This window comes from Tursiops truncatus, chromosome 14 (genome assembly GCF_011762595.2).
Source record: "Tursiops truncatus isolate mTurTru1 chromosome 14, mTurTru1.mat.Y, whole genome shotgun sequence".
NCBI classification, from domain to species: Eukaryota; Metazoa; Chordata; class Mammalia; order Artiodactyla; family Delphinidae; genus Tursiops; species Tursiops truncatus.
Genome location: NC_047047.1, coordinates 13,185,883 through 13,205,373, shown reverse-complemented (window position 1 = coordinate 13,205,373; position 19,491 = coordinate 13,185,883). Strand labels below are relative to the sequence as shown.

The window sequence follows — 19,491 nt, the reverse complement described above, 5'->3', positions numbered from 1 at the left end:
CGATTGTTCAGGAGGCCTTAAAGAAACTGAATTTAATCTTACATATGTTATATCACTGTTAACCATTAAATGCCAAGTGAAGGGGAAAATATGTTCCTATTTGTTTATTTAAGGGCTTGGACTTGCAGACCTGGGTAATAAATAAATGTGTGTGTGTGTGTATGAAATGACATACTGTTAGACTAAATATATATATTTAGGTGGTACTCTAATAGAAGTTACTGTTGGACAAGAGGGCTGAGGGCACGACAAGGGAAATGGTGAACATTTACTTTTTATTTTATATATTTCTGTAGTATTTTTTTAAACAGTAAGCCTGCATAACTTAAATTACAAATACTAAAGAATTAAGAAAAACGTGTTTTGATTCAACATCGGTTTAAATTTCAAAGCATCATGTTTTACCTGAAAGATCCATACTTTGCAAACTCGCTTTGAAGTGCGCTAATCAGAGCTAGGAAACAAAGCAAAGAAACACAACAAAGAAGGAAATAGCAGCAGGTACAGAGGTAAGAGGAGCCGCCCTGGCCTGGCTCTCCATTTTCACTACCTCCCTCGCCCCTCTAGTCACTCTGCCCCCAGCACCCAAGAGCTTAGAGCTCCCCTTCAGTCTCTGCTGCCAGGACCCCATCATGGCCCCAACACCTGGGCCTGCCTCACTTTTTAAAAAAAATTTGGGGGTGGCAAAATAAACATAACATAAAATTTACTGTTTTAACCATTTTTAAGTGTACAGTTCAGTGGCATTAAGTACATTTGTATTGTTGTGCAACCATCACCATCATCCATTTCCAAAACTTTTTCATCTTCCCAAATTGAAATTCTGTCCTCATTAAACTCTTAACTCCCCATCTTCCCTCCCCCCAACTCCTGGCAACCACCATACTACTTTCTGGCTCTATGATTTTGACTATTCTATGTATAACTCCTGGCAACCACCATACTACTTTCTGGCTCTATGATTTTGACTATTCTATGTATAACTCCTGGCAACCACCATACTACTTTCTGGCTCTATGATTTTGACTATTCTATGTATAACTCCTGGCAACCACCATACTACTTTCTGGCTCTATGATTTTGACTATTCTATGTATAACTCCTGGCAACCACCATACTACTTTCTGGCTCTATGATTTTGACTATTCTATGTATAACTCCTGGCAACCACCATACTACTTTCTGGCTCTATGATTTTGACTATTCTATGTATAACTCCTGGCAACCACCATACTACTTTCTGGCTCTATGATTTTGACTATTCTATGTATAACTCCTGGCAACCACCATACTACTTTCTGGCTCTATGATTTTGACTATTCTATGTATAACTCCTGGCAACCACCATACTACTTTCTGGCTCTATGATTTTGACTATTCTATGTATAACTCCTGGCAACCACCATACTACTTTCTGGCTCTATGATTTTGACTATTCTATGTACCTCATAGAAGCAGAATCACTTTTGTGACAGGCATATTTCACTTAGCATACTGTCTTCAATGTTCATCCATGTTGTCACATGTCAGAACTTCCTTTTTAAAAAAAAAAATTATTTATTTGACTGCATCGGGTCTTAGTTGTGGCACGCAGGATCTTTCATTCCGGCATATGGGCTTCTTCTAGAGCACATGGGCTTAGTTGCCCCACAGCATGTGGGATCTTAGTTCCCCGACCAGGGATCGAACCCATGTCCCCTGCACTGGAAGGAGGATTCTTAACCACTGGACCACCAGTGAAGTCCCTTCCTTCCTTTTTAAGGCTGAATAATATTCCGTTGTGTGTATTATATACCATGTTTTGTTTATCCATTCATCCTTCAATACACTTGGGCTGCCTTTACCTTCTGCCTATTATAAATAACACTGTTATGAACAGGGATGTACAAATATCTGAGTCCCTGCTTCCAATTCTTACTTACCCAGAAGTGGAATTTCTGGATCATTTGATAATTCTATTTCCTGCCCCACCTTTTTACCTGTCTCTTAACTTTCTCCCCCAACCAAAACATACTCATCATCTGTCTTGTTCTGCAAGAAACTGCTGTCAGAATGCTATCACTTGGAAAACATCTAATCATGACAAACGTATTAAGAGCTGACAAGGCTTAACATATGACCCCTCCCAGGGACATCTGCATTTGAATAGAGGAATAGCTTTAAAAATTAAATATTTATTTATTTATTTTTGGCTGTGTCGGGTCTTAGTTGCAGCGTGTGGGCTCCTTGTTGTGGCTGACGGGCTTCTCACTAGTTGTGGACCACGTGCTCAGCAGTTGCAGCGCACAGGCTTAGTTCCCAGACCAGGGCTCGAACCCGTGTCCCCTGCATTGGAAGGCGGATTCTTAACCACTGGACCATCAAGCAAGTCCCAAATAGAGGAACATCTTAAGGAGAAGGAATGACTTCATCAAATGGTGGCTTTTCAAACAACAACAGGCTTGGGGTGGGATGGGGGACACTGGAGGTCAAAACAGACAAACCTCTCAGGAACTCGTGTCACAGTATTTCTAGTGTTCTCTTTTCTCACTCCCAAAATGTAGACTCCTCCCTTCCGCTCCGTTCTGGGTTCTATCATCAGTTACCTTCTCTGTTGTATTTAACTTGCCAACAGACAACATCCAACTATAAACCCTCTCAACAACCGCCTCCCTGGGGATCCTCCTGCCAGGCACCATGCTCAGGAGCTGGGGAAGCAGGGTGACTCTCATGGAGCCTGTCTGGACAGCCCCAGATGGAGTCTCCTGTCTCTCTTAGGCCTGTTCCTCCCTCTGGGCTGCCAGTGTCTTTTAATGCCCTTCAGTCTTTCCAGGGTCAAGGGTTTGGAGCACCTCAGGCTTATTTCTGCCTTCACCATGTCCACTTAACTCTGCACCCACAACAGTTCTCCAGTGTGCTCTCTCCCACTCATCCCACCAGACTAACCCATCCAGGCCCTGCCCATCCCCTCTCGGGTCCTCCCACCTCCCGCCTAGCTGCATCTGCAGCCTGTGATTACAGTGCGTGAGGCTCCCCACCGCCTAGGAAATGAAGTCACCGTTCCTCAGCCGAACTCCCCAAACTCTGACTCCAAATTACCTTTCTAGCCTCACCTCCCACTGCCCCCGTCATGCACTCTTGTCGGACTGGATCGAGGGCTGTTTGCTGAACACAGCGTGAACTACCTTACCTGTGCCTCTGTGCCCCCAATCCCTCTACCCAGACACCTCTCTGGTTCTCCCACATGGCCCTCCCTCTGAACTCCCACTGCAGTTTATCTGCAGCACCTCCAGAGCACGTCTCAATCTGAACTTGTCTATGAAAAGCACTGCTCTCCTAACAGCTGTCACAACTGTCTTCTTCAGCTGCCTGCTCATCCTCTCCGGTCATCCCTCCCCCTTGCTCCCAGGTACCCCAACCTCCCAGAACCTCCTTCAGTGTCTGAAGACACAGTTCTTTGTGGCCCCAGGGCCTTCACACATGCCGGCTAACACTCTGGTTGGAACCAGGTTACCCCCTGTCCCAACGCTTAATTACTCATCCTCCTTCAGATATCATCACGGCATGAAAGGAGCCACCCTTGAGTGCATTTCCCTTTTACACTCTCCTAGTGCCCATCACAGTTTGCATTTATAAATATCCATTTATTTGATTATTTAATTTATTGTTTTATTAGGTATGTTTATTTTTATTAAAAGTATCTGTTTTTTGCTTTTCACTCCATAGCTGAGGCCAATGACTGCCTATAATGTTCACTATTTTATCCCTGCTCCCCAGCAATATATCTGGCACATAATAGGGGCTAAAAGAAATGGATTTACTACATGAATTATCATTTTTCTCTTTGTAGCTTAGGCTACCTGCCTGAGAAGACTGGGGAAGTTCCTCATGAAACCTACACTTAATCCAGCCTCCCCACTCTCTTACCTCCCTTTCACTCTTTCTTAAAAAAGAGGAGATGGGGAGAAGAAGCTCTGAGAAACAATGCAAGGAACATAAGAAAAAACATTTTTAAAGATTATCAAGGGTACAGGCACTAGTCCCCTCCACCAGGAAGCCTACACAACCCAATGAACCAACCTTAGCCACTGGGGACAGACACCAAAAACAACGGGAACTGTGAACCTGTGACCTGCGAAAAGGAGACCCAAAACACAGTACGTTAAGCAAAATGAGAAGGTGGAGAAACACACAGCAGATGAAGGAGCAAGGCAAAAACCCACCAGACCTAACAAATGAAGAGGAAATAGGCAGTCTACCTGAAAAAGAATTCAGAATAATGATAGTAAAGATGATCCAAAATCCTGGAAATAGAATGGAGAAAATACAAGAAACGTTTAACAAGGATCTAGAAGAACTAAAGAGCAAACAAAGAGTGATGAACAACACAATAAATGAAATTAAAAATTCTCTACAAGGGATCAATAGCAGAATAACTGAGGCAGAAGAACGGATAAGTGACCTGGAATATAAAATAGTGGAAATAACTACTGCAGAGCAGAATAAAGAAAAAAGAATCAAAAGAATTGAGGACAGTCTCAGAGACCTCTGGGACAACATTAAACGCACCAACATTAGAATTATAGGGGTCCCAGAAGAAGAAGAGAAAAAGAAAGGGACTGAGAAAATATTTGAAGAGATTATAATTGAAAACTTCCCTAATATGGCAAAGGAAATAGTTAATCAAGCCCAGGAAGCACAGAGAGTCCCATACAGGATAAATCCAAGGAGAAACACGCCAAGACACATATTAATGAAACAATCAAAAATTAAACACAAAGAACAAAGGGAAAAACAACAAATAACACATAAGGAAATCCCCATAAGGTTAGCAGCTGATCTTTCAGCAGAAACTCTGCAAGCCAGAAGGGAGTGGCAGGACATATTAAAAGTGATGAACAGGAAAAGCCTACAACCAAGATTACTCTACACAGCAAGGATCTCATTCAGATTTGACGGAGAAATTAAAACCTTTACAGACAAGCAAAAGCTAAGAGAATTCAGCACCACCAAACCAGCTTTACAACAAATGCTAAAGGAACTTCTCTAGGCAGGAAACACAAGAAAAGGAAAAGACCTACAATAATAAACCCAAAACAATTAAGAAAATGGTAATAGGAACATACATATCGATAATTACCTTAAATGTAAATGGATTAAATGCTCCAACCAAAAGACATTGATTGGCTGAATGGATACAGAAAAAAGACCCGTATATATGCTGTCTACAAGAGACCCACTTCAGACCTAGGGACACATACAGACTAAAAGTGAGGGGATGGAAAAACATATTCCATGCAAATGGAAATCAAAAGAAAGCTGGAGTAGCAATTCTCATATCAGACAAAACAGACATTAAAACAAAGACTATTACAAGAGACAAAGGAGGACACTACATAATGATCAAGGGATCAATACAAGAAGATATAACAATTGTAAATATTTATGTACCCAACATAGGAGCACCTCAATACATAAGGCAAATGCTAACAGCCATAAAAGGGGAAATCGACAGTAGCACAGTAATAGTAGGGGACTTTAGCACCCCACTTTCACCAATGGACAGATCATCCAAAATGAAAATAAATAAGGAAACACAAGCTTTAAATTACACATTAAACAAGATGGACTTAATTGATACTTATAGGACATTCCATCCAAAAACAACAGAATACACATTATCCTCAAGTGCTCATGGAACATTCTGCAGGATAGATCATATCTTGGGTCACAAATCAAGCCTTGGTAAATTTAAGAAAATTGAAATCACATCAAGTATCTTTTCTGACCACAATGCTATGAGACTAGATTTCAATTACAGGAAAATATCTGTAAGAAATACAAACACGTGGAGGCTAAACAACACACTACTTAATAACCAAAGTATCACTGAAGAAATCAAAGAGGAAATCAAAAAATACCTAGAAACAAATGACAATGAAAACACAACCCAAAACCTATGGGATGCAGCAAAAGCAGTTCTCAGAGGGAAGTTTATAGCAATACAATCCTACCTTAAGAAACAACTCAAATAAACAACCTAACTTTACACCTAAAGCAATTAGAGAAGAAGAACAAAAAAACCCCAAAGTTAGCAGAAGGAAAGAAATCATAAAGATGAGATCAGAAATAAATGAAAGAGAAATGAAGGAAATGATAGCAAAGATCAATAAAACTAAAAGCTGGTTCTTTGAGAAGATTAACAAAATTGATAAACCATTAGCCAGACTTATCAAGAAAAAAAGGGAGAAGACTAAAATCAATAGAATTAGAAATGAAAAAGGAGAAGTAACTGACACTGCAGAAATACAAAGGATCAGGAGAGATTACTACAAGCAACTGTATGCCAGTAAAATGGAGAATGTGGAAGAAATGGACAAATTCTTAGAAATGCACAACCTTCCGAGACTGAACCAGGAAGAAACAGAAAATATGAACAGAGCAATCACAAGCATGGAAATTGAAACTGTGATTAAAAATCTTGCAACAAACAATAACCCAGGACCAGACGGCTTCACAGGCGAATTCTATCAAACATTTAGAGAAGAGCTAACACCTATCCTTCTCAAACTCTTCCAAAATATAGCAGAGGGAGGAATGCTCCCAAACTCATTCTACGAAGCCACCATCACTCTGATAGCAAAACCAGACAAAGATGTCACAAAGAAAGAAAACTACAGGCCAATATCACTGACGCACATAGATGCTAAAATCCTCAACAAAATACTAGCAAACAGAATCCAACAGCACATTAAAAGGATCATACACTATGATCAAGTGGGGTTTATCCCAGGAATGCAAGGATTCGTCAATATATGCAAATCAATGAACGTGATATACCATATTAACAAACTGAAGGAGAAAAACGATATGATCATCTCAATAGATGCAGAGAAAGCTTTTGACAAAATTCAACACCCATTTATGATAAAAACCCTCCAGAAAGTAGGCATAGAGGGAACTTTCCTCAACATAATAAAGGCCATATATGACAAATCCACAGCCAACATCGTTCTCAATGGTGAAAAACTGAAACCATTTCCACTAAGATCAGGAACAAGACAAGGCTGCCCACTCTCACCACTATTATTCAACATAGTTGTGGAAGTTTTAGCCACAGCAATCAGAGAAGAAAAAGGAATCCAAATCGGAAAAGAAGAAGTAAAGTTGTCACTGTATGCAGATGACATGACACTATACATAGAGAATCCTAAAGATGCTACCAGAAAACTACTAGAGCTAATCAACGAATTTGGTAAAGTAGCAGGATACAAAATTAATGCACAGAAATCTCTTGCATTCCTATACACTAATGATGAAAAATCTGAAAGTGAAATTAAGAAAACACTCCCATTTACCATTGCAACAAAAAGAATAAAATATCTAGGAATAAACCTACCTAAGGAGACAAAAGACCTGTATGCAGAAAATTATAAGACACTGATGAAAGAAATTAAAGATGATACAAATAGATGTAGAGATATACCATGTTCTTGGATTGGAAGAATCAACATTGTGAAAATGACTCTACTACACAAATTAATCCACAGATGTAATGTAATCCCTATCAAACTACCACTGGCATTTTTCACAGAACTAGAACAAAAAATTTCACAATTTGTATGGAAACACAAAAGACCCCGAAGAGCCAAAGCAATCTTGAGAAAGAAAAATGGAGCTGGAGGAATCAGGCTCCCTGACTTCAGACTATACTACAAAGCTACAGTAATCAAGACAGTATGGTACTGGAACAGAAACAGAAATATAGATCAATGGAAAAGGATAGAAAGCCCAGAGATAAACCCACGCACATATGGTCACCTTATCTTTGGTGAAGGAGGCAAGAATATACAGTGGAGAAAAGACAGCCTCTTCAATAAGTGGTGCTGGGAAAACGGGACAGCTACATGTAAAAGAATGAAATTAGAACACTCCCTAACACCATACAAAAAAATAAACTCAAAATGGATTAATGACCTAAGTGTAAGGCCAGACACCATCAAACTCTTAGAGGAAAACATAGGCAGAACACTCTATGACATAAATCACAGCAAGATCCTTTTTGACCCACCTCCTAGAGAAATGGAAATTAAAAAAATAAACAAATGGGACCTAATGAAACTTAAAAACTTTTGCACAGCAAAGGAAACCATAAACAAGACGAAAAGACAACCCTCAGTATGGGAGAAAATGTTTGCAAATGAAGCAACTGACAAAGGATTAATCTCCAAAATTTACAAGCAGCTCATGCAGCTCAACATTAGAAAAACCAACAACCCAATGCAAAAATGGGCAGAAGACCTAAATAGATATTTCTCCAAAGAAGATATACAGATTGCCAACAGACACACGAAAGAATGCTCAACATCATTAATCATTAGAGAAATGCAAATCAAAACTACAATGAGATATCATCTCACACCAGTCAGAATGGCCATCATCAAAAAATCTACAAACAATAAATGCTGGAGAGGGTGTGGAGAAAAGGGAATCCTCTTGCACAGGGAACTATATTCAACATCCTGAGAGAAACCATAATGGAAATGAATATAAAAAAGAATATATAGTAAAAAAAAAGACTATCAATAATAAAGAACAAATTATATTCACGAAATAAGAACAAGATGATTTTTAAAAAATAAGATCAGAGAACTCTTTCCTGAAATTTAAAATTAAGACAGCTAAAATAAAGAATTTGAGAAGAAACAGAAAATAAAGTTGAGCAAATTTCTCAGAAAGTAGAACACAAAGACAAATTGATGATGATAATGACAATAACATTTAGAACCTAAATATACAGCAGTTACCATGTGCCAGGCACTGAATTAAGTCTCACAACTATCCTATGAGGAAGGTACTATGATTATTTCCAAAGTGAAAACAGGAAAGATAAAAAAATTAAAGGATCAGTCTGGGAAATCAACTGACTAAACAACTGACTAAAATCTTTCCTAACAACTGACTGAAATCTTTTCCTTTCAGAAAGAAACAGAAAATATAGTGGAAATGAAATGAACACATCGACATACCCAAGAACTGAAGGACCAAGAAACAGAAGGGATAGAACCCTTGCTTTTTAGAAACCCATGTCGAAATATCTGCAGATGAAATTATATGATGTCTTGGATTCCCAGGGGAAAATACAGGGAGAGGCGGGGATACAGATGAAGTAAGACCAGCCAAGATTCTTGGATGGGCATATTAATTTTGATGTATCCATTAAGATATGAGTGGAGATGTCAACTATACAATGATAAAGTCAGGTCTGAAGATAAAGATTTGGAAATCAATGGCATTTAAAGGCATGCGATTAGATGAGATCACCTACGGGGAGAGAGGCAAGATGGAAAAGAGCAGAGGATCTAGAACAGAGCCCTAGAGTATTTTAACATACAAGTATCAAACAGCAAATATTTTACTTTTCAGATGTGATAAAGCCACATTATAATACATATTTGAAACAACATAATATATTATTATGGATGTATACTTAAGGGATAACAGGCTCTTGATATACGTTGTTTATGTTTACAGTTACGTTCATTACTGAAAGTACATGCTACAGGAGAAGAGATATTTTTCATGTAGATTAATGAATATTTGTGAGCTATAACTCCTTGAAAAGATATTTTGGAATCAGTACACAGGAAGAAAACGTGAACAGAAGAGACTGGTCAAGCCCACTAGTTCCCAGGGAAATGTTATAACATTTTTCAAAAATTAAAAAGTCTGACAAAGGTTGGTGGAAAGGTATGGAAAAAAGAACCCTTATCCGCTGCTGGTGGGAATACAAATTTGTCTCTTTGGAGAACAATTTTGCAGTTCTAGCAAAATTTAAACCCAGCTATTTTTAACCCAGCAATTCTACTTCTGAGTATATAACTGTCCTAAAGAAACACATGTGTAAAAGTGAAAAGACATTCACACCAGCACTGTTTAGTAATAGCAAAAACTGAAAACAGCCTAAATGTCCATCAACAGGGAAGAGAAGAATAAAATGTGATACATTCACAGGATGGAATACCACCCAGTAGTTAAAAACATACTTATTTATCATATCAAACTACATTTATCATTATATCAATATATTTATCAAAATATATTTATCATATCAAAATATACTTATCATTACATTTATGGGTATATTTCAATAGGACAATGATAAATGGGAAAAAAAGATGCAGAATGGTACACACAGTATAACACCATTTATACAAATTTTAATATTCATGATAGTGGTTACCTCTGAGGAGGCTGAAAGAGAAGGGAATGGAACTGCAAAGGTATATTAAAGAAGCTTCAACATTAGTAATACTGCTTTCTTTTACAATATAAAAACTAAGGCGGGGAGAAGCGGGGGTGGGATGAATTGGGAGATTGGGACTGACATATATACACTACTATGTATAAAATAGATAACTAATGTGAACCTACTGTATAGCACAGGGGACTCTACTCAATGCTGTGGTGTGGTGACCTAAATGGGAAGGAAATCTAAAAAACAGTGGATATATGTATAGGTATGACTGATTCACTTTGCTGTACAGCAAGAAACTAACACAACATTGTAAAGCAACTATATTCTAATAAAAATTAATTTAAAAAACTGAGGCAAATATAGCAAAATGTCAAATTGTATTGGTTCTGGGTGTTAGGTACATAAGCATGCACTATATTATCCTGTGTACTACTATCTTTGCACCTGGGGAGAAAAAGAGTCTGTGAATACAGTGCTTTATTCATAGGGGGAAAAAGGGTAAAATAAGCTATATGTTTTTTGATGTTGATTCAGTAAAGGATATGCTGAAAATTTTAAAAATAAGCTTATCATGGTCAACTGAACATGCATCTTTTCAGCATGTTGCAGAAAAAATAGGGAGTAAATATGAAGCTTTCAACGATGGCTGTAAAAGTCAAGTATATTTAGTTAAGCTTTCAAAATAACAGATAAGATTAGGCTGTTTCTCCACAGTACTGAATACTTGGCTTGTGCAAAAGGCATATATCTAGGTTATATATCCAATATTTAAAGAGCCTAAATACATCACTTTAGGGCTGAAATAACACAGTTGTTAAAAGTTAAGAAGATATGGTACAAACAGTTGTCTTATTTTTTTTACTCTTTCTTAATCCATGGATTGTTTTCTTCAGTATCTGGAGAAAGAAACTGATATATTCACTATTAGGCACATTAAAAAAACCACATTCAAATGTTAAAACTGAACATAAAGAAATACCTTCAGAGCCAAGTACGACCAAATAACGGATTAAGTACTCATTTGGCACCAGCGTTTAAATTGAAACATTCAAGTCTTCTAACTTTTGAGTGTGATGTACTCATCAATGTAGTAACTGACAGAGTTGAAGATATTCTTTCTTTGGCTGCACTGTGCGGCTTGTGGGATCTTAGTTCCCCGACCAGGGCTTGAACCTGGGCCACGGCAGTGAAAGCGCAGAGTCCTAACCACTGGACCACCAGGGCATTCCCTGAAGATATTCTTTAGTGAAAAATTACCCTGTAATTTCTGAATCTGTACTCAGTCTAATTATCTGACAGTTATTTGCTGCTATTCTCAAAGAACTCTAATTCTGAGTTAGGATTTCTTCATTTAACCGAAAATAAGTAAGAAAAGAAACCAACTGGATGTAAAATTTAACCTATGCCTCAAGCTGTCAGTGATCTGGAGACAGATGCCTGCGGAAGATCACAACGGTATTATACTGGACACTGAAAGGTAACTAAATTATGTTTATTTTTAAATATTATAATGAGTTTTTGAAAATTAAATTGGGCGGTGCCCACTGGGTTGGCTGTGGCATGTCCCCCTGTGACCTCCCCTCTGGAAGCATGGACACTGCCACTGGGGCTTGGTGGTCGCAGGTCAGGATCTCAAGCCTGGGACAATGGTGTGCATTCCCTGCATCGTCATTCTAGTTGTGCTCTGGGTCTACAAAAAGTTCCTGGAACCATATATATACCCTCTGATTTCCCCCTTTGTTAGTTGTATGTGGCCTAGGAAAGCTATACAAGAATCCAATGATAAAAACAAAGGCAAAATAGACTGTAAGGGTGCAGACACAAATGGATTACCAACAAGAGGACCAACAGAAATCTCTGATAAAAAGAAAGACTTAAGTGACTGTCACAAAGGATCTCATTGTTTTAAAAATGGATCTGATAGGGCTTCCCTGGTGGCGCAATGGTTGAGAGTCTGCCTGCCGATGCAGGGGACATGGGTTCGTGCCCCGGTCCGGGAAGATCCCACATGCCGCAGAGAGGCTGGGCCCGTGAGCCATGGCTGCTGAGCCTGCGCATCCGGAGCCTGTGCTCCGCAACGGGAGAGGCCACAACAGTGAGAGGCCCGCGTACCGCAAAAAAACAAAACAAAACATAAAATGGATCTGATAGTATGAAGCACCTTCTTTGTACTTGTCTCTGATCTTTTTTCCTGAGACCAGAATTTGGGCTAGATAGTTTACATATTTACCTGACACTAATCAGGAAATACCTGGTATTTGTATTTAAAATGTAGCTAGTTATATTTAATGACCTCATTCCTGAGTTCCTTTTTTATTAAAGTAGCTTTCATTTCTTTTATTGCAGTTTTAAAAATATGAATAAATAAAAGGTTCATGCCAGTAGACACTGTTCCTAAATCAGTCCCTAAAACTCCTTGGGCCTCTAGTTTTTATTCAGGCTCTTCAAATTTGAGGAGTATAATTTTACTGTGAAACAGTGCAGTGAGACTGTGCGGTGAAATGAAAGGTAGTTTTTGGAGATGATAATGACTGGAAACATAAAGATGTAATTACTGTCTAACTTAATGGAGCAGCTTATCTATGAGAGTAGTAATTACTGTTTATTGCTCTGAGGAAGACAGAAAAGACAGGGAAATGGGGTAACCTCTCTGAAAAATAGAACATCTTTAACATAAATGGCTAATGTATATTATAAAATTCTAATCCTTGTCATATTCCTTCTATTCCTACGAATGTATTAAATATTCAGTTTAGCTTGTTGTTCTTTTTTCTTTTAAAATATAAATATTTAAAAGTAAGATTTTTTAACCACATCAGAAATCAGGATTGTAATAGTGTGATGGCATCAGGATAGTTATGGAGGAGCAATATATTTTTTCTTCTTCTTTTTTAAAGTTTAGATTGTATCAGTTATTTTGTTCCATAATAAGACACTAAAATTCGTGGTTTTCAGCAACAGTGACGTGACTGCACAGTTATTTGCTGGTCTGGGCCTCTCCACATGATCTTTCATCCCGGGCCTCTTCATTTTAGTGTAAGGATCTATAAATATTCAAAGACGATGAGACGTATCTTTATAGAATATTTATTTTCTCTGAAGCAAGGAGAAGTTAGAAAGGACTCCCTGCCTTGGGTCCCCAGTGAAGTCCTGGGTCCTAACTGAGGCTCTGTGAAGCTGTGTCTGGTCAAGTCATTGATCCACCTTGGACTTCCTTTGATATAAATGTGTTTCAACTTTTCTGCCCCAGCCTACCTGAGGGATAAGATAAATTCTCATTAGCAACTAAATCCAGTTGATTAATTTAGTTTGTTTTTTAAGGTATTAAAAACTATATTATGAAAATAGCAGATGTTCATAGTAGAACGATGCAAGGGCAGGTTAAATGAAAAGTTAATGTTCTTTCTCTACTCTCATTTCTTTGTTCTAGCTCCACAGATGTAACCACTATTAGCTTTTTGTATAGCCTTCTAGCAACTTTTTTTTTTTTTTTTTTTTTTGCGGTACGCGGGCCTCTCACTGTTGTGGCCTCTCCCGTTGCGGAGCACAGGCTTCAGATGCGCAGGCTCAGCGGCCATGGCTCATGGGCCCAGCCGCTCCGCGGCATGTGGGATCTTCCCAGACTGGGGCACGAACCCGCATCCCCTGCATTGGCAGGCAGACTCTCAACCACTGCACCACCAGGGAAGCCCTAGCAACTTTCTTAAAATATATCATTAAAAAAAAAAATTAAATTGATAGTACACATGTATGCTGAATACCCAATACAGGGCCTGCAGTTTCCTAAGATGTAAGAAAGCATTAGGTTGAGAGTCAGAGATGAGGCAGAAAAGGAGGTGAGTGAAAGCCAAAGACAAACTTAGACTATTTAAAATCCTGCCTGGGGCAACTCTGGGCCTAGGGCCGAAGAAACTCTTTCCTTCATCCTCCCTCTAAGGTGTGGGCGCACTGCTTATGCCTATGACTCAACCCTCAGGTCACTTTACAATACTGTTCACATGAGGAAATACAGTCTGAATTCTAAACAAAGTACATTTAGATGGAGATTTTCCCATTATTTCGACAACACTGGCAAAAGAAAATAACAATAAAATAAAAATGAGAGTAATAAGTATATTTTGCTTTTGTATAACACTCCAATTAAGACAATGTAAGTAATAAAAACCAGAGCTAAGACTGTCCTTCCTCATATATACACTAATAAACGTAAGGTAGATAGCTAATGGGAAGCAGCTGCATAGCACAGCTCGGTGCTTTGTGACCACCTGGAGGGGTGGGATAGGGAGGGTGAGAGGGAGGGAGACGCAAGCGGGAAGAGATATGGGAACATATGTATATATATAAATGATTCATTTTGTTGTGAAGCAGAAACTAACACACCATTGTAAAGCAATAATACTCCAATAAAGATGTTAAAAAAAAAAAAAAAGACCTTCCTATTCAAGGAAACAGTGTTATAATAACGGCAAGAGCATCAGCTAATGATGTGGCTGTAAGGTACCGCTGTCTTACCCAGCTGATTCTTCATCCCCATGAGCACGGAGTTCATGTGTGCTTTGGATGCATAGAGCTTGCTCACGGCCTTCCTTGACCTGATCATCTCCTTGGCCAGAACCACACAGACATCCTTCTGACCCTTCTTGGCAGCATCTTTCACAGATCGTTTCACTTTTTCTTCTTCTCTTTGGATATCTAAATTTAGAACATAAGACAGAACATCAAAAAATTAAGGGTAAACCAGGAGAGTTATTGGCACTGAAATCTGTTCTTACTGTGATCTAAATGTACCTATTAAACAGGAAAACAGATAGGAGGATATAAACTAAATAAAAATAATTAATGTGGTTGGTATTCATTATTTCCGGAAACATTAAAGTAATATAAGAGTAAACAGAGGGCTTCCCTGGTGGTGCAGTGGTTGAGAATCTGCCTGCTAATGCAGGGGACACGGGTTTGAGCCCTGGTCTGGGAAGATCCCACATGCCACGGAGCAACTAGGCCCGTGAGCCACAACTACCGAGCCTGCGTGTCTGGAGCCTGTGCTCCACAACAAGAGAGGCCGTGATAGTGAGAGGCCCGCGCACCACGATGAAGAGTGGGTGGCCCCCGCTTGCCACAACTAGGGAAAGCCCTTGCACAGAAACGAAGACCCAACACAGCCATAAATAAATAAATAAATAAATAAAAAGCCAAGCATTTGAAGCCCTTAAAAAAACAAAAAAGAGTAAACAGAAAAGTAAATCCTAATACACTAGAGAAAATTTCAAAACTGACTTTGCAAGCCCATTCTAACATCTGTTGGTACTGGTACTAAGGAACTTTAAAAATACTGTAAATGCAGGGAATTCCCTGGCGGTCCAGTGGTTGGACTCAGCCCTTCACTGCCATGATCCTGGGTTCAATCCCTGGTTGGGGAACTCAGATCCTGCAAGCCGCATGGCGTGGCCAAAAAGAAAAAGAATACTGTAAATGAATTCCAGAGCTTGCTCTCATAATCAATAAGTAGTATTCCCACAATTACAGGAGTACAACCTCAGTACATTTATTAATGATTTATAAAAACCTACAACTAAAGGAAAGCCTGAACATACAAAAAGTATCACATCAGTATCAACTAGAGGTAAGATATGTCTATGTTATGTGCTTTATGATTAGGAGAGGTTTTTTCCAATTGTGGTAAAATATACATAACATCAAATTTACCATCCTAACCATTTTTAAGGACACAGTTCAGTGGTATGAAGTACATTCATATTGTTGTGAACCATCACCATCATCCGTCTCCAGAACTCTTTACAGTTTTCAACACTGAAACTCAAAGGCTTTAAATAATAACTCCCTATTCCTTCCTCCCACCAGCCCCTGGCAAATACCATTCCGCTTCCTGTCTTTATGAATTTGACTACTCTAGGTACCTTATGTAAGAGGAATCCTACAGTATTTTGTGTGTGTGTGTGTGACTGGCTTATTTAACTTAGCATAAAGTCTTCAAGGTTCAGCCATGTTGGAGCATGTATCAGACACCCTGCTTTTTAAAGGCCGAATATTACATTGCACATATATATCAAATTTTGTTTATCCATTCGGCTATTGACAGACACTTGGGTTGCTTTCACAACCTTTAGCTATTGTGAATAATGCTGCTATGAACATGAATGTACAAGTATCTTTTTGAGACCCTGCTTTCAAATCATTTGTGTATATACTTATATTACCATAGACTTCATGGCTTAAAAATCATGAATTTATTTCTCATAGTTCTGGAAGCTGGGAAGTCCAAGATCAGGGTTCCTAGTGAGAACCTACTTCCTGGTTTGTAGGTGAATGCCCTCTTGCTGTATCTTCACAGGGCAGAGAGTTCACCTCTTGTCTCTCCTCTTATAAGGGCACTAATACCATTCATAAGGGCTACACCCTCATGACCTAATTACCTCCCAAAGGCCCCACCTCCAAATACCATCACATTGGGATTAGGGCTTCGATGTATGAAATTTAGGGGCACACAAACCTTCAGTCTATAGCATTCTGCCTCTGCGTACCCCCCCCCCAATTTATGTCCTTCTCATATGCAAAATGCATTCATTCCAACCCAACAGCCTCAAAAGTCTTAACTCATTCCAGCATCAACTTTAATGTTTAAGTCCAAAGTCTCATCTAAATATTCTCTAAATCAGATATGGGTGGGACCTGAAGTATGATTCAACCTGAGGCAAAATTCTTCTCCAGCTACGAATTTGTGACAGGCATAGAATAATCATTCTTACTCCAAAAGAAAAAAACAGGAAAGAAGGAAGGGGTGACAGGTCCCAAGCAAGTCCAAAACCTAGCAAGGCAAACTCCATGAGCTCTTAAGACTCAAGAATAATCCTCTGTGAGTAGAGCCACAGAGGTAGAAAACAAACTTATTTTGTTTGGGGGTGGGGTGGGGGAGGGAGAATAAATTGGGAGATTGGGATGGACATATACACACTACTATATATAAAATAGATAACTAATAAGAACCTGGGGTATAGCACAGGTAACTCTACTCAATACTCTGTAATGGACTATATGGGAAAAGAATCTATTAAAAAAAGAGTGTACATATGTATATGTATAACTGATTCACTTTGCTGTACAGCAGAAACTAACACAACACTGTAAATCAACTATACTCCAATAAAAAACAAGCAAACAAACAAGAAAAATAAGAATAAACCTCTTTGGTTTGATATTCTGACTTTCAGACCCACAAGGGTGGCAATGTCACCACGATGGCTGGTGGGGTACCATCAGGCAGCAGCTTTCTGTGGGGGCCCCACCCAAGCTGAGGTTCTGCCAGGCAAGGGGTCTTTGGTTGGAGGCAGCCTAGCATATACAGGAACTGAGATAGTGGCCCTGATGATGTCTGAATCAGATCTGGGGACATTCTTTCCTTTCCCTGAAGAAAAGTGCAAGTTAAAAGCCTAAGTTTTACTGTCTTGTCCTGTAAAATCTAAGAAGTCAGACAGCCTTCCTTTATTCTGACCTGGATCCGTCCCCATCAGTTCAGACTGGCAGTGATCTCTCTGGAGTAGCTGATAAAATCCATGGGTCACACCCATACTAATCTCCTTATCAAATGGTCAGTCACATAGGTCAGCCATACACTTGGTGTCTTCTGAACCAGCTTTCTCAGTTTTGCAATATGGACAAACAGAGATTATTCCAAATCTCTAAGTTCTGGTTCCACTTTGCTTAACAATTCCCTCTTCATTTCTCTCTCCTCGCATCTTACTATAAGTAGTCAGGAAGAACCATGCCACTCCTCCTATATTTTGCTTAGAAATCTCCTCAGCTAAACACACAATTTCATTGCTTGCAAGTTCTAATTTCCACAAAACAGTAGACCCTGAACACACTTCAGCCAAGTTCTTTGCCACTTTATCAAGAATTGTCTTTTCGCCACTGTCCAATTACATGTTTCTCATTTCCGTTTGAGATCTCATCAGAACGGCCTTTACCATCCATACTTCTACTAACATTATGTACATGGTTATCTATGTGTTCTCTAAGAAGATGGAGGCTTTCTCTCCAGCTCTGTTTTTTTCCCTTAAGCCCCCACCAGAATCATCTTTAAAGGTCCACTCCTGGCGAACTAGGGTTTTGTTAGCATGCAACTCGAAATTCTTCTAGCCTCTACCCATTAACCTAGTTCCAAAGCTGCTTCCACATTTTATGTGTTTGTTACAGCTTCTTGGTACCAATATCTGTATTAGTCAGATTAGTCAGGCTGCTATAATAAAAATACCATAGATTAGGTGGCTTAAACAACAGAAATTTATTTCAAACAGTTCTGGAAGCTGGGAAGTCCAAGATCAAGGTGCTGGCAAATTCAGTTCCTGATGGAAGCCCCCTTTTCCTGGTTTGCAGATGGATGCCTTCTTGCTGTGTCCTCTCACATGGAGGACAGATATTATTTGTCTTGTGTTTCTTCTGATAACAGCACTAATCTCGTTCATGAGGGCTCCACCTTCATGGACTAATTACTTGCTAAAAGCACCCCCCCACCCCGCCCTCCACCAAATGCTATCACATTGGAGATTAGGGCTTCAACACATGAATTTGGGAAGGACACAAACCTTCAGCCCACAGCAATACTCGAAACTGGAATTTCTGGATCACATGGTAATTCTATTTTTAACCTTTTGGGGAACAGCTCTGTTTTCCACAGCTGCTGCACCATTTTACATTCCTCCCAATGGTGACCAATGGTTCTAACTTCTCCACATCCTTTGCCAACATTTGTTACTTTATGTTTTGTTTTGACTGATAGCAGCCATCCTAATGGGTATAAGGTGGTAGCACATCCTGATTCTGATTTATATTTCCCTAATGATTAGTGATGTTGAGCATCTTTTCATGTGCTTACTGACCACTGGTATGTTTTCTTCAAAAAATATTCTATAGACTTGAAAGTCTATTCAAGTCCTTTGTCCATTTTTGAATATTTATTTGGATGCACCAGGTCTTAGTTGTGGCACACAGGATCTTCGTTGTGGTGTGCAGGATCTTTAGTTGCAGCATGTGGGGTCTTTAGTTGCAGCGTGTGGCATCTTTTAGTTGTGACATGCAGGATCTTTTAGTTGCGGCATGTGAGATCTAGTTCCCTGACCAGGGATTGAACCCGGGCCCCCATTACTGGGAGTGTGCAATCTTAACCACTGGACCACCAGGAAAGTGCCTGAAAAGGGCTTTTTAAAGTTGAGTTTTACGAGGTCAGTTCTACGTATATT

At 39.2% G+C, this 19,491-nt stretch overlaps 1 protein-coding gene and 1 pseudogene across 2 annotated transcripts in view; one reads left to right on the top strand and one right to left on the bottom strand.

Moving 5' to 3' along the window:
* The window catches only part of CHMP3 (charged multivesicular body protein 3), an 82,221-nt gene that overhangs the window by 20,404 nt on the left and 42,326 nt on the right, over positions 1 to 19,491 (bottom strand). For both annotated transcript variants that reach the window (XM_019942230.3, XM_073791165.1), the window contains one exon: positions 14,750 to 14,929. In XM_019942230.3, coding sequence (XP_019797789.1) covers positions 14,750 to 14,929 — 180 coding nt within the window. The remainder of the gene's footprint in view (positions 1 to 14,749; positions 14,930 to 19,491) is intronic.
* Positions 11,853 to 13,244, top strand: LOC109551012 (UPF0729 protein C18orf32 homolog pseudogene; annotated as a pseudogene).